This window comes from Typopeltis vanoorti, chromosome 12, assembly GCF_054136105.1.
Source record: "Typopeltis vanoorti isolate ZY-2024b chromosome 12, IOZ_Tvanoo_1.0, whole genome shotgun sequence".
Lineage (NCBI taxonomy): Eukaryota > Metazoa > Arthropoda > Arachnida > Uropygi > Thelyphonidae > Typopeltis > Typopeltis vanoorti.
Genome location: NC_143560.1, coordinates 71,459,942 through 71,475,437, shown reverse-complemented (window position 1 = coordinate 71,475,437; position 15,496 = coordinate 71,459,942). Strand labels below are relative to the sequence as shown.

The window sequence follows — 15,496 nt, the reverse complement described above, 5'->3', positions numbered from 1 at the left end:
GCTTGGCTGTGATTGAAGCAGAAGACACACTTAATGCATGTGGCCTCTGTGAAGTCTGATGTAGATTTGTTGATTTTTTTTTCTTGCAGTTTTTATACACTATAGTGTAAGATGAGTAAGAATCTGGAGTTTTTAATTTCAGCCAATGAAAGTGGGCTATATTTTTAGCTTGAACTGTATGCACATTTGTTGGAAAACCAAAGCCTGGATTTTGTGGAGCAGAGAATAAAAGCACTCAATCCAGAAATAAAAATTTTCAGTTATTAGACTAGAGCCCTAGCTGCATGGATTAGGAGAGTAAAAACAATAATCAGACTATGGAAAAGACAGAGAAATCACAAAGAAGGTCATCCCAAACTAATTGGTGCCATAGGATATGAGAGGGATGGGAATTGACTGGGAAAAGGGCAATCTGTAGAAAAAGAAACATGGACAAGGTCAGAGTTTCTAAGATATGAGCTAACATTAACAGTATATTTGGAGGGATAGTTGGTTAAGATAAGGTCCAGCATGTTGAGAGTAACTGAGTTTTTTTTACATTTTTTATGCGACTCCCATCTATAAAAGATTATGAACCTATAAGGATTTTTTTTTCTTAATGCTACATATATTTTTATTTTTAATTTTTTACAGAATCTAGTAACCTTGCACTAGAGACCAAACAACTTTCTAAAGAAACTTCAGGCTTTCAATAAGATGGATAGTAATCTCACAATGGGCGAATTTCATCGCTCATTGTGAGATTACTATCCTTTACTATCCATCACCTAAAGACAAATAGAAACATTCATGCCCACAGCAGAATTCAAATCTGCAGCTGGTTAGCTGGAGAGTGGATACACTAACCACTTGGCTAACCAGGCTGGTGCTAAAATTATAATTATAGTTAAAATACAGGGATCCCACTATATGAGTCTTCATTAACCATGTCCTACCATCTTAATGGCCATAGAAACTAAAGGTATACTAGATTTAGATGGTTTTCATGGCAATGTACATCAAATCATTTCTCCTACATAACTCCCACTAACTCTTCCTAATACCATGATATCACAATTTGTTCCATTTTATTTATGTGTAAACTCACACCATACTAAGCAGGCTTACTAAAACAACGGACTAGAATGGTTAATCCTTATTCCCATGGTCTCCTACATCCATATATTGAATGTGTCCTTCTGAAGAGTTTGGAGTTTTGTAGGATGAGTTTCTGGAAAAAAAAACAAAAAAACTTCCAACTCTGCATGAGACTAACTCATGCTTCAGATGAAAAGTCATGCTACGTGTTCTTCACATCCTAAATGGGATTTAAAACCAGGACTTTCCAATAGCAGTCAGAAAGCTGAGTGAGCTATGGAGGCCTTGCTTGAAATTTACAATACTTTATTTTTTGTATTCTATATTATTACCACATCCATGCCAATCTTAAAAGAATTGGTAAGACAGCTCCTGTGCATAAAAGAAAGTGATCATACTAAGCTACAGAGTGAGTGTTAATATAGATATTATTAAGCATAAGCAAAGTGGCATGTGATAAACAATGCCCATATTCTCAGCATGATATGCCAGATATGACAATTCATACTGTTCTTAAGAATGCTAAAGATTATAAAGTGAAGGCTATGACAATGCTGAGGCATTCTGAAGTAAAATTTACAAAAAGTAAGAGTGATATAACAGAAATGATGGAGAATTGATTATCAACATGCATTATTATTATACAGGTATCTCTATGGAGTAAAGAGACCATGCTAATCATTATCCAGTTTCATTGGTTTATCAAACTATCAAAAAATAGTTTAGCAGTTAGAAATGGTTATAGTCAGTCTTATCCATTACCACTACAGTTTTTCCTATATCTGATTTTGAAATAGAAATATGGTTCTTTTGTTTTAATGAAAACAGCACAAAAACCCATATTAAACAGATTAAACATTTAAATAAGCTCCTTGATGAAGGTGAGATCAAAATACTCTGTACAAGTTAAGCACTCATTTTGAAAGGATTGCTTGTTTATATAGCCTAGCAAAAATTCGAAAAGAAGGTTGCCAAGTAAGACCCATTGTAAATTGTACTGACTCTCCCACATATAAAAATGCTACGTTTCTTTCACGTTTATTAAACACCCATATTGGATGCCTGAGATCATTCATCAAAAATTCAACACATTTTCTTGAAAAAATCAAGAATAATCAAATACAGGAGTCAGATATGTTCAGTCAATTTTGACACTGTTTCTCTATTTACCAATATTCCATTATCTGACACTATTTATTTACTATATGATGAATTCCCTACTGATGAAGATTTTTGAATACTCTTTAATTTGTATATCAATGATATAGGAATGCCTAATGTACTAGTATGGTTACTATTATTTGTGACAGCTACATAAGTAGGGCATGCCAAAACACTTCAATAAAGATAATAGCAACACCCCCCCCCCTCCTCCTCCTGCAGTTTAATTCTTAGTTCACTCAAATGTCTACAGGTTTCTATTTCTTATGGGTGGGATCACCATAAATAGTTATAAAAAATCTGGTTTAACTTACGGATCTGAGAGCTAGGTTAGAAATAAAATGCTTGATCTCAGGACTCTCATATCTATGGTCTAGTCTGTGGTCAAGCATTTTATTTCTAACCTAGCTCTCAGATCCATAAGTTAAACCAGGTTTTTTTTATAACTATTTATGGTGATCCCACCCATAAGAAATAGAGCAGATGGCATAGGGAAGAACTTAACATTGTTAGCATCCAGGAATGTGTTAGCAGAGCTAATCTCAGGTGGTATGGTCACTTATACAGAATGGGAGAGAAAAGATTAGCAAAACAAGTGTTCTCTGCCAAGGTTGGCAGGAAAAAAACCCAGAGGAAGACCAAAGTATAGGTGGATTGATGCAGTAAAAAGTGTCTTAGAAGACAGAAATATAAGATCTGATAATGTTGGAGTCTTGACAGGTAACAGATTGATTTGGAGGAAAATTGTAGATAGGAAATTAGTAATGATATAAGTTTTTCATATAGTACTATGATATCCTGTACACCCCTTGAGGATATATGTCAGGAATTTGATGATGATATGGAAAAAGATTTAAGAGGGGATATTGAGATGTTTGCTGATGATGCAAAACTAGAGAGATCAATAGCAGATATCCTGCAGGATGATTTAAATAAATTGGCATTGTGGGCAAAAGATAACGGCTGTCAATTCAATGATGCAAAATGTAAGGTTATGCATTTCAAGTTGAAAAGGTTGCATACAGTGTATCATATTGCTGGTAATGGATTGCAAGAAATTGATGAGGTTAAGGTCTTGGGAATAATGGTGTACACAGAGTTGAAGTTCAGAAAGTATATTGCAACAATTGGTAAAATGGCTCAAAGGATTGCTTGGATGTTGAAAAACACGCTAACAAATAAAGATAGGAAAATTATCATCCCTCTTTATAAAGCTATGATTCGGCCACATCTTGACTATTGCGCACAGAATTGGTCATCTGAGTTTCTTCGGGACCAGGAGGTGGTCGAGAGAATTCACAGATGAGTGACCAAGATGGTGACAGGACTGTGGATTACACCCTATGAGGAGAGAGAGAGAGATTGAAGGTTTTTGGGTTACAAAGTTTAGTTGATAGGTGGAAAAGAGGGGACATGATGGAAACATTTAAGATATTAAAAGGGTTAAAATTGATGCAAGTGAAATTTTTCAATATACGACAAACAGAGAACTAGGGGTTATCTGTGAAAGTTGTATTAGAGTGTGGCTAGTAAGGGGTGTATGCACTAGATTTTTTGTGTGGAGAGTGGTGAACAATTGGGATGAATTACCAGAATTAGTTGCAGGTGTTCTGACAGTAAATGAGTTTAAGGAGAGGAATGATAGGTTTTGTATTATAAACGTTAGTGTGTGTCTCCCAAGATGGGTCTCCAGACTCCATGGAGATACTGTATAATAATAATAATAATAATAATAATAATAATAATAATAATAATAATAATAATCTTATTTAATCCTGTATCCAAGTGTAGGCAAACTAAGTTTACATGTGAAGTATTTTCATGACTAGGCTACTTGGATATAGAGATTAATGACTTCACATGAATTACCTTAGTATCTCAAAATGCAAAGTACACATCCTCTCAGGTGTGTACAATACAATGAATTATGGAAAGAGCCACAGCCCAGGCCATTTTCAACCTTTACTGAGGTCTCAACAGAGGGAGTCAGACTGAGAAGTCAGACTTATTATTAACATACTCTGGATTAGAGCTAGTTGTAGAAAGTTTCAACACTTGTTTATAAATTAAAGATGCCAAGAAACTATATTCTTATGCACATATGAGTAGCCTAGGCATGAAGTTAGTTCCCTTGCAAACTTCATTTCCTTACATGTGGATGAAGGATTAAACAAGAATATAATTTCTTGGAATATTTTTTCCCCACATACATTTATTCAACTGAATTCTCATAATACTAGCTTTGCACATTCTGTTATTTATTTCTAAATGGGTTACCAATTTTTACTCAGGTCATTCACAACATGTAATAGTGGAATTCTCTCTCACACACACTCTTCATGATTTTCCCATTAATGTAGGTATGCATGCCTTCCTCAGGACTCTGTTATGTCACCCATCCTCTTCCACAAATACATAAATGACCTACTCTCACTGACTTCAAAACTTATTCACAGTTTTGCTGCTGACAATACCTTCCACTCATCCTACTCCTAAACAATCTTTGTAATGTGCAAACATCCCAAACTTCAAGATCACCTTATATAAGAAATATCTTCTATGCTTTCAAAATACATTTTTTTTCTCACAAAGAAGATATTAGTTCCCCTCTTGTCTTTGTTAATGTTCACCTTAACAGTCAAGCACAATCTTTCTTCTCAGACTGACTCTTACTCCTAGTCTTTCCCAACATAATCATATCACTTCCTCAGTTTCCAAAAACACTTGACATCTTCTTTGTAGGTATAGCATAGCCTATAGGACAGATGAAAAGTAATGTTTCATCTGTCCTGTTACTTACTCTGTATAGAGCAAATCTGCTCAACCTCAGAATACTGTTCACACATTCAGAGTGTTGCACCTATCTAAAAATTTCTTGAAGCTGTTCAGAAGAGAGTGATTTGATTAATAAATGACCTCTCTCTCAGAGACTCTTCAGTCACACTCTCACAGATGGTCAGGTTTTTTTTGCATTGTATCTCCTCTACATATATTTCCACAGGCATCATTCAGAAGAATTAGCATCTGCTATGTCCCCCTGCCAAAAAAAAAAATTCTACTAAACCTATCACAGGCAATAGCTTCCCAACATCCTTTTGCCATTGAATTGCTGGTTCACCAAACCAGATACTCCCAGTCAGCTTTCATCCCATCTACCTCAGTTCTGTGAAACAGTTTTCTACATGAAGTATTCTCAAAGCAGAACAGCTTCCAGCTCTTCAAGAGGAATATCAATGGATTATTTTGCTCTTGACCCTAATCCACAGACAGCATTTATTTGCTATTGGCTTTGTAGCCTCTAATGTGCAGGAATCATTTACAAATTTTTTTTAAAGGAAAATTAAAAACCACATAAAATTCACATAAATAAAGAACAGAAAAAGCAATGATGAGGTTGTTTTCTATATGCAGGTTGTGATACATGATATAGGTATCTGAATGGGACTATCAATTCAACATTCAAAACTGAAATTTGGACAGCAAGGACTGGATAAAGTACATACAATTGATAATATCTTGGGATCTGAAATTTGTGAATCACAGTGCCAGAAATGTGAGAACAACAAACAAATTATGACAATAACAAGAAAGGCAGTGACATATAGAGGTTTTAGTTCCATTATTACTTTGATTAGGCCACCACATAAGGACTATTCTGCTTAGATCTGATCAACTTTGAAGGATGAAGATAGGTTTTTGAAAAGAGTAAGTGAAGCGGTTTCAGGTCTTGAAAATGTTGGTATGAAAATGGATTGAGAAAATGCTATCTGCAAAGCTTGCTAGGCAGAAAGAGAGGGGAGATGACAGAGACATAGAAGTTTATGGGTCTGTAACAGATTAATGCAGGAGCAATTTTTCTTATAAAGTAGTTATAGAGATAGTGGGCAACACAAATGGTAAAACAAGAGGCTATCCCTGGCATTTGTATGATAAGAGTATAGCTTTGGCTGGTTAGCATATCCGCTCTCCAGCCAAAAGGCAGCAGGTTCGAATCCTGTCGTGGGCATGGATGTTTGTGATTATCTGTGAAAATACTAGTGGTGGTGGTCGGCGATAGATGCCGTTGGTGTAGATGATGAGGGTAGTTGCGGTTGGTGGCATGGTGGAGATGCCTCCCTCGATGACTCTTTGGACTCCCTGGAGGTGTTACGTAATAATAATAATTGTTTTGCTTGAAGAGTAGCAAATGGAATGCAATTCCTAACTAAGTAGTAAGTGTGGAAAGTGTGAACAATTTAAAGCACAGTCTGATGAACACCATGTTTGATAGTAAGGATCACTCATGATGGAGCTTTGACTCCATGAAGGTCTGATGCTGATGACAAATATATATTTAATTTCTTTGTGTATGCCATCTATTCTGGTATGGTTTCATTGCCATCTCTAATCACATAAACACCATATGATTATGCACAATAGCAACACAATCTTACTCAGGTAGTACATTAGCTATGTACTCCTAAAAGATGCAAGAATGGTTTGAAGAACACAACAGAGATTCCAAATGACTCGGGTATAATTCTCTGATCCGAATCCCATCTTGTGTGATACATTATTTGAAGAGTGATCCAGACTTCATCAGGATGAAGTGGACTACTTCTTGATTCTAAACTATGCCAGGATGAAATTTTGGAATGGGAGCTACCATGCTCCAATTCCAAAAACAATATCGATATATATATATATAATACATTCATATTTTAACTAGTTTAACTTTCTGTTTTTTTTCTCCTTTTGAGACTGCCTTATTCATGTTTCTTAGAATTTTTTGTCCATATACTGCAAATGTAAAGATTTTAATTAACCTGAATCCTAATAATTCAACAATTTCATAAGCCTATAAAAACTGTTAATGATTAAACTCATATGATCTTACAGAAATATTTTATTTTGTATTTTTATGCAAACTTTTAGAAACTTATTCTTAAACTAAAAATAAGCCATATACTGAACAACATACCTAAAAAATCGGCATATTCCACCAAGTGTAACAGCCAGTTTCCTTTTTTGAGTATCACTCTGCATTTGATAATACATTAATGAACAAATGCCTGCAGTTCCAAGAACAGTGTACATTCTTAAAGATTTTGATGTTACTTTGTTGGATCTAGTTCCAACAGCTCTTTTAAAAATATGCCTAACTGACATTTTCAAATGTGGCTGGCAAAGCTGACTACACAAGACAGGTGAGACTGCTGAAGCCAAGTGAACTGAAAAGTCAATACGAAACATTTTTTCTGAAAACAGAAGGAAACAAAAAAAAATGGAATATTGAGTTTATGTGGCTGAGCCAAAGAAAAAATGCAATGTTCAGAAGAAATTTTACTTTTTTTAAATAATATTTGTCAAACGAAATAAAATATCTTTAATAAACTATAAGATAAAAATATGACACACACACACACACACATACACCCCTACAAATAGAAGAAAAGAAAGGCAAGGTCATTTAATTACATGCTAAAAAGGAAAGTCAAAGGCTTTTATTAATTATAATTATTATTATTATTAATAAATAAATACTCCACAGAGGGAGGGGGAGTGTATCAGAGGAAATGGATCTACAGTTATTCAAAACGATCCATAAAACCTAATTTTGGAAATTTCTCAAGAGAGATTGCTGCCTAAATCCCTCCTGAGCCCAATGCATTCACACACACATGCAGTGGTGGGACAAAACATTGCTAGGTTTATGAAGTTTATGAACTTAGGCTTGTCTCTGTGTGGGTTTAGTTGGTGAACTCAATCACCAAAATCCCTAGACTCCATAGCTCAGTCAGTATAGGCAAAGCCCTTTTTGGTCAGAAAGACCTAGGTTTGATTCCCGTCAATCATGTGAGGAACTTTTATCTGATCTCTTTCAACTAAAGGTGAATTAGCCAATCTCATACGAAGGTAGAGGATTTTTTTCTCCTGGAAACTCGGGTTTTTCATCCCTCAGAATAAGCAAACCAGCCAGGAGAACACATGCAACTGACAGACAAAAATACATTATAATGGGGTTATAATGTATTTTTCATGCTTCATGTTAGTTTCATAGGATGGTGCCATACGTCCCAAATGGGATCACAGCTGCTGTATCAACATGGGAGGTCCACTCAACCAGCAACATGTCTATCATATTGAACCATGAAATCATTCATGCAGCTTCCACCAGTAAGTGAAGGCCTTGAAGCTCTTACACAAAAACATACATTGAAGATGCACTCACAACATCCATTGGTAGCCTATTCCACATGTCTTAAGAAGAATACAGACTTCATGTTTCTTAACTACTTACTTACTTTCCGGGGATGATGAAGTTTTTCCACCACCTATTACTCGCTCAGAAGATCACGTTCCCTCAGTCTATCATTATGTGCACACTTCAGAGGCAAATGTCATTCTGATTACCCTGCCTTATGATGGAGAATTTCAACTGTCTCCTCTAAACCATGCAACTATATCTATGGTCTTATCGAAGCCTTACAATAGAATAATAAATTCCTTATCCTGCAAGTTCTCTTCAATGCTACAATTATCTGGACTTAACCAACCACTATAGTAATGTAGCCCTAACCTTTACCTCTATCATTACCACAAACTTCATTAACCATTTGTAGCAAATTACCATTAACTCTCTCAAAGTAGTCTCTCAAAATGCCTTTTGCAAGACTACTAAACAAATCACCACTGCCACCAGATGGAAAACTTATACCTGAGGTACAAATTTATAGAAGGAAATGTTATTATTACCTAATACCTCCAAGGAGCCCAGAGACTCATCGAGGGAGGGCATCTACTCTACAACTGTACATCTCCACCATTCAGTACACCAACTACAGCAAACCACATCTTCTACACCAATGCCATCTACTTCCCACTACCACCACTAGTATTTTTACAGACAATCACAAACATCCATGCCCATGGCGGGATTCAAACCCACAGCCTTTTAGCTGGAGTGCAGAAATGCTAAGCACTCGGCCAACCAGGCAGGCAAAAACTCATATCTTTCCCAGAGATTAACTAACTAGCAATATGGTCTGAAGAAAGGGTTAGTCTAGTCAATGACTAGATTCAAACTGAGAAAGGCTTCCTTTGGGCTGCCTAACAGTATGAAAATGCCACTTCCACAGGGCTACACATGCTTTTAATGTTGAAATGTTGAACTCACAATTTAGGAACAATCTCTGACCGAAGCAAAGAGTGCAAGTTAAATATAACACTAAAAAAAATAAGGAAAACTGTGAAAATAAAACAGCAACAGAACTTCTAAAAATTGGAGGAACATTCTAACAACTGAAGTTTATGAACTTAAGCTAATATAGCAAAAAAAAACAGTGGATTGCAGTACATCCATATTATGTCCTATTTTTTTTTAAAGAGATCCCATGATCTCTTTTTTAAAAAAAGAGGTATCACCCTGTTAGACACTTGCTGTGAAATACCATCCATACTTATCCGGGGGAGAAAAAAAATAGTGTAAATACTTCAAACAATGGATACTATCAATGTGGCTTCTACAAAGGAAAGCTAACAAATGATATATTTTCTTATTTTCATTTTCTGAGAATTACTTGAAAAGCATTATAAAGTTGATAAAGAATTGCATCTAGTATTTGTGAAAACTTTAAACAATATGACAGTATACATCAAAACATACCATGGGATGAAATCAAACTCTTTTAGAATACAGCAAAAGTATATAATTATGATACAATATGTATGCTGACATGGATGGCTGAATATTCTGGACTACGTAAAAATAAAAAAATAAAAAAAAATAGAAAAATTAATAAGAAAAGGGAAAAATCACCTTAGGTCACCCACAGTACAAATATGCTGTTATGTTTACATAACCCTTTCACGAGTGGGAGCCACATATAAAAAAAAAAAACTGCCACACGCTCTGCAAGATAATTTTCGTACAGGAATATTCATCTAGTTTATAATTAAAATCTGAACTTTGCCAAGGAGATTTATGTTATTTAACTGATCCTCTTCAAACTAGCAATGGTAAAAAAAAAATCAATGAACAAAGGAAATAGAAATGAATAATAATAACACTGTATTGACTTTAAATTAAAGATGCGAAGAAATTATATTTTCGGTTTAATCCTTTTTCCAAGTGTAAGCAAACAAAGTTTGCATGTGAAGTAACTTCATGACTAGGTAAGCCTCTATATATGAGTTGCCAGGCTGTGAAGTTACTTCATGTGCATAAAGAATATAATTTCTTGACATCTTTAATTTATAGTATAACCAAGTGGAAAAACTTTCAACTGTACTGGCTTATGCTGATGACATCATTATCCTTGGAAATTGTCATCGGGAGGTAAAACACACTACATCTAATTTAATTAAGGCAATAAACCCAGAGCTCAAAACTCTACTTGCCAAGTAAAAATTTATTTGTCCCCACATCCATTTTTTTTTAATGATATGGCTTAACAATCAATAGGAATTTGTAGTATTGGTGCTGCATCATTGTTTTTTCTAATAGTTAAGAAAGTGGGTGTATAGTCTGCAGCTACTAGCAAGAATACTAGTTGAGCCGGCCTATGGGGTTGTATAAGGGTCAAAGCTAGATAATGGATAAGAGATCTCCACATAATTTTTTAAGGAAAGTGGAAAACCAACCAGGACTTCTGATCTTACGTTCAATCCACACTTTTCCATGGCGTGCTGCATTAGCAGGTATCTATCTAAAAACTGAATATATATGAATATTATTATTACATAGCCTGGCAACTTGGAATTTAACTGAAGAAATTGTATTTTGTACTGGCTTAATTAAACCAAAACAATATGATCGATATGATGGTACAAGATAAAACTGACAGAAAAGACCCACAGGATGACCAATCATGACGAATGAATGTGGAGGACAAATGGATGAATGCTTTACTCCAGATGCAGCATATGACAGAGGCAGATGGAGAAAAGAGGTTATGGCAGCATCAGATCTAAATGGTCCATTAAGGTACTGATGATAAAACTCTGAGTCCAATGTCTTTAGTCCATAACACATAACCTTGCATTAAGCAAAACTGGGCTCACATTCAGTGTAATTTGCCCAAAATCCTTGCAGGCTGATCTGAACCAGTTTGTTCAGATCAGCCTGCAAGGATTTTGTATCAAAAATGTCCTTGATCACTCTTTATAACTTTGCATCATCAGTAAATAATTATATATTACCATCCCAACTAACTCCGCTTTCATTAATATACAAATTAAACAATAGCTCAAGTACTGTGTGGTAGTCCACTGGTAACAGTCCATCTCTTAGACTTGGCATCTCCACACATTACTCTGTGATAACCATCAGTCAGCAACTCTCCTAGCCATGTCATAAGCCTATTTTGCATGCTCATTCTTGTGAGTTCATATATTTCCCGTGTATTATCCTATCAAACCTTTGCAAAATATAACAATATTGTGATATATCCATTACCTTTCTCCAAATTTGTAGGTACTCTATTAATAAACATGAAACAAATAGCTAAAGTAAGATCTACTGTGTCCTCTGATGATCAAGATACTACTGAACCTCTAGATGTGAGTTTCAACAGATATTCAAAATGTCCTTCTCTTAGCTTAATGTTCCCAATCATTATTTATCATTCTGTGTTGAGTGGAGAAAGTCAAAATGCTCTGAGGAATGAGATTTTTAGATCTGATCATATTGTCAGATTGTGAGTGGGTTTTCACACTTTTCTCCAGTTGGTGAGAATGATCATGAAGTGATCACTTGGGTTGTGGCTAGCCATATGCGGACTTCTGTGAGGAAAGGATATACGTGGAATTATAAAGCTGGTGATTATGACAAGCTTAGGAGACAGCTTGGAGCTATAGCATGAAATGAAGAGTTGAGCGGTAAGAAAATAAATGCTGCTTGGGAGCTGACAAAGAAATACATAACAGTATCAATGTATGAAGGTATTCTAAAGGCTGAATAAGGTAGGTGTAAAATGGATGAAAGTGGGGCTAAAGCATGGAATCTGGAAGAAGGTACTTTGGAGGCAGTACAAGATGAATAACAGTAATAATCAGTTTCATGAAGAGCAATGATCAATTTATATGGGTGTTTCATCATGATCAGAGTGAAATCATGAGGAACTTGAGTGTAGAGGATATATTAGAGGATGGCTGAATTTTGAGTGAGTAGGAAGTATTTGAGGAAATAAATAACCTTAATGTCAATAAGGTGATAGAATTTGATGACATATCACTACACGTCATAAGGGAATGTTCTAAGGAACTGGCAGTAGCACTGGTATGCTTGTTTAATAAGTCTTACAACAACACAGGTTCCAAGGGAGTCGAAAGAAGGTAAAATTGTTCCGCTGCATAAAGGTGGTGATAAGGCTGTGGGCTTCAAATTATAGGCTAATCAGTACATCTGGAGTTGTGGCGAAGGTACTAGAGAGAGAGAGATTGGCGAGAAGTAGGATATAGAATTTGGTTGAAAACAGCAGTATTCTTTGTGGTAATCAGCATGAGTTTCTTAAAGGGAGATCATGTTTTGCTCAACTTACTTATGTACTATAACAAGGTGACAAATTTCTTGGACAGGATAACAGTGGTGTACTTAGATTTTGAAAAACCCTTTGATTGACCACCACATGACAAACTGTTAAATAAATTGTAATGGATGGGATTGATAACAGACTTAACAAGGTGACAAATTTCTTGGACAAGATAACAGTGGTGTACTTAGATTTTGAAAAACCCTTTGATTGACCACCACATGACAAACTGTTAAATAAATTGTAATGGATGGGATTGATAACAGACTTCTGAGTTGGATCAGTGACTAGCTGTCATTAAGGTATCAGAAAGTTGTATATGGGGGGGGGAGGGGGGTCAGTATCCCAAAAGAGAAAGGTCACTGGTGGAGTATTGCAAGGATCAGTTTTGGGACCACCGTTGTTCAATTTGTATGTTAATGATATTGGGATGGATTTAAGTGATATGCAGCTGTTTGTAGATGATGCAAAACTGGGGAGAGAGTCAAGCAGATGTTATGACCTTACAAGAGGACTTGAATAGATGGCATGAATGGGCAGGTAAGTGGAACTTTCAGTTCAATGTTGCAAAATGTAAGGTTTTGAAATCTAGAAACAATGATGAGATGCAAAGTATATGCTTGGTGGGGAAACTTTAGAGGAGGTGGAAGAAATGAGAGATCTGTGAGTGGTGGAGTGGACAAGGACTTGAAATTCAGGAGCCACACTGCACAAGTTTTGAAGATATCACATCGGATAATAACAATGATGCAGACGCTGCCATGCAAAAATAAAGGGATGATGATGCCATTGTATAAGACCTTGATCAGACCTCATATAGATTATTGTGCATAGAAATGGCTGCCATGTTTTCATGGTGATGAGAGTATGTTGGAAAGGTCCAGAGAATATTCACAAAGATGGGGAGTGGTCTTAGGAATGTGGAGTATGAGGACAGATTGAGAGAATGGTAATTTCAAAGCTTCGTAAATAGAAGTAAGAGGGGGGGGGATATGATTGAGACATATAAGCTGCTCAGGGGTTGTTATGAGGTTGACATAGAAGAGATTTTTCATAGAATGAGGGAGGAATAGAACAAGAGGCCATCACTGGAAACTATAAAGAGGGTGTGAGCAGAGAAGTGAGAAGCAGGTTCTTTGCATGGAGATTATAATGCATTGCCTGAATGTGTTGTGGATGTGGACACATTGAATCATTTTAAGGCATGGTTGAATGTGCATTGTGTGCAATAGTGCGTACCTCCCATGATGAGTCTCTGAAACCATGTAGGTCAGATTTTAATAATAATAATTATTATTATTTCTAGGTTAGCAGTTGACACATTCTCAGAACAGCTGAGTAATAAGATGACAAGGTTTACTTTAAATAAGATAATTCCTTGTATTCGCTGATGAAACTGGGATAATACTAGGGAATATGGCAGAAAAACTTGGGTTAGAAGTGGAAGGATAAATTAGTAAAATGGAAGAGCCCTTTTTGCTCTGTAGTATTGTTACAGATAAAAGAGGAGGATGGGATCATGAGTTTTCTGGAGGTTGATAACTGGAGAAGATAGAGTTGCTTCATTAAACAAAATTAAAAAGGAAGAAGAAGGTTACTGTGATGATATTTTGAAGCTAATAGCATAACAGTAACATTTCTGTTTTATCAGAAGTTATGCTGATAAAACAGAAATTGTTAACTTATAAATTTATTAAGATAACTCAACAAAATCAGTACTCATCATGAAAGGTCTCACTGATTGTTCACATTCATTTTTGTTGTGTTGAGATCTTCTTATTGAACTAAGTTGGAGTCTTTTGTTTCACTCTGGCAACCTATCTATATCTTCCGAGCTTTTTATTTGTATAGACTTTGAAGTCTGTGACTCTCTCAAGAATATTTTGCTGTCTTTGATCCATAAAAATTGATACTTTTTTTCTGTTTTTTCTTTTCTTGCTTGGTTCAAAAGATTCCGATTGAAAGGTGTTACATACTCAGATTGGCATATTGTCTTGTGATGCATTTAAATCCTTGACAACTAGTTTTTTTCAGTCTGCTGGGTTTTATGAGATTGTCTCTTGTAGCCTTGCTTGTTAGACGGATTATTACTGGTGCGGGTCCTGGCAAGCCTTGTTTTTTGTTCTTCCTGGGAATCCGATTTATGGTCTGAATATCATCATGCTGTAGGGGGATGTCAATTGCATGGCCTAACTTTAAAACTACGTCTCTGAGATTTTCTGTGGATTCGGTTTCTGGAAGACCATTTATGACAAGGTCTTTTTTATGTTGTTGTTGGTTTAAAACTTCGTATTGTAGTTTCAGGGAATTAAATTCTTGACGGAGTTCCAATGTGTCTGTTATCAATTTGTGCTATCTGTCAGTTAGTGCATTAATGCTGGTTTTAATGTCTTTTACTGTTTGTAAGACTTTGAATTATTAAATTAAACAAATTCTTTATATTCGCTAATTTTTTTGGTTGTTTATTCTGTTTATCAAATAGTTCTTGGACAAGATCTACCAAGCTGGCTTTTATATTTTCTAAACCTTTTTCTAGTAATAAATTTACAGAACTCAAATTATAAGACCCACCGGTATTTTTTTGTCTGTTCAATTCATCGTCCGATTCTGCCTCCGGCATAATCAGTTGCTTCGTTTCTTTGTTCTCTCTGCAGCATGGGCATTTCCATTCCTCTCGCTTGGCATTGGATTTGCGTTGCCATGTTGTTTCTGAGATTCCAGAACATGTAAAGTGAAGATTCCTAAGG

At 35.6% G+C, this 15,496-nt stretch overlaps 1 protein-coding gene across 6 annotated transcripts in view; it reads right to left on the bottom strand.

Annotated features, from left to right (window-relative positions):
- The window catches only part of Adck5 (aarF domain containing kinase 5), a 255,110-nt gene that overhangs the window by 229,366 nt on the left and 10,248 nt on the right, over window positions 1–15,496 (bottom strand). For 4 of the 6 annotated variants that reach the window (XM_090402087.1, XM_090402088.1, XM_090402090.1 and 1 more), the window contains exon 2: window positions 7,199–7,475. The exons of 1 other annotated variant lie outside the window; for it this stretch is intronic. In XM_090402087.1, coding sequence (XP_090258213.1) covers window positions 7,199–7,470 — 272 coding nt within the window. In that variant the 5' untranslated portion in view covers window positions 7,471–7,475. The remainder of the gene's footprint in view (window positions 1–7,198; window positions 7,476–15,496) is intronic. One more of the 6 variants, XM_090402089.1, reaches the window with a different exon arrangement.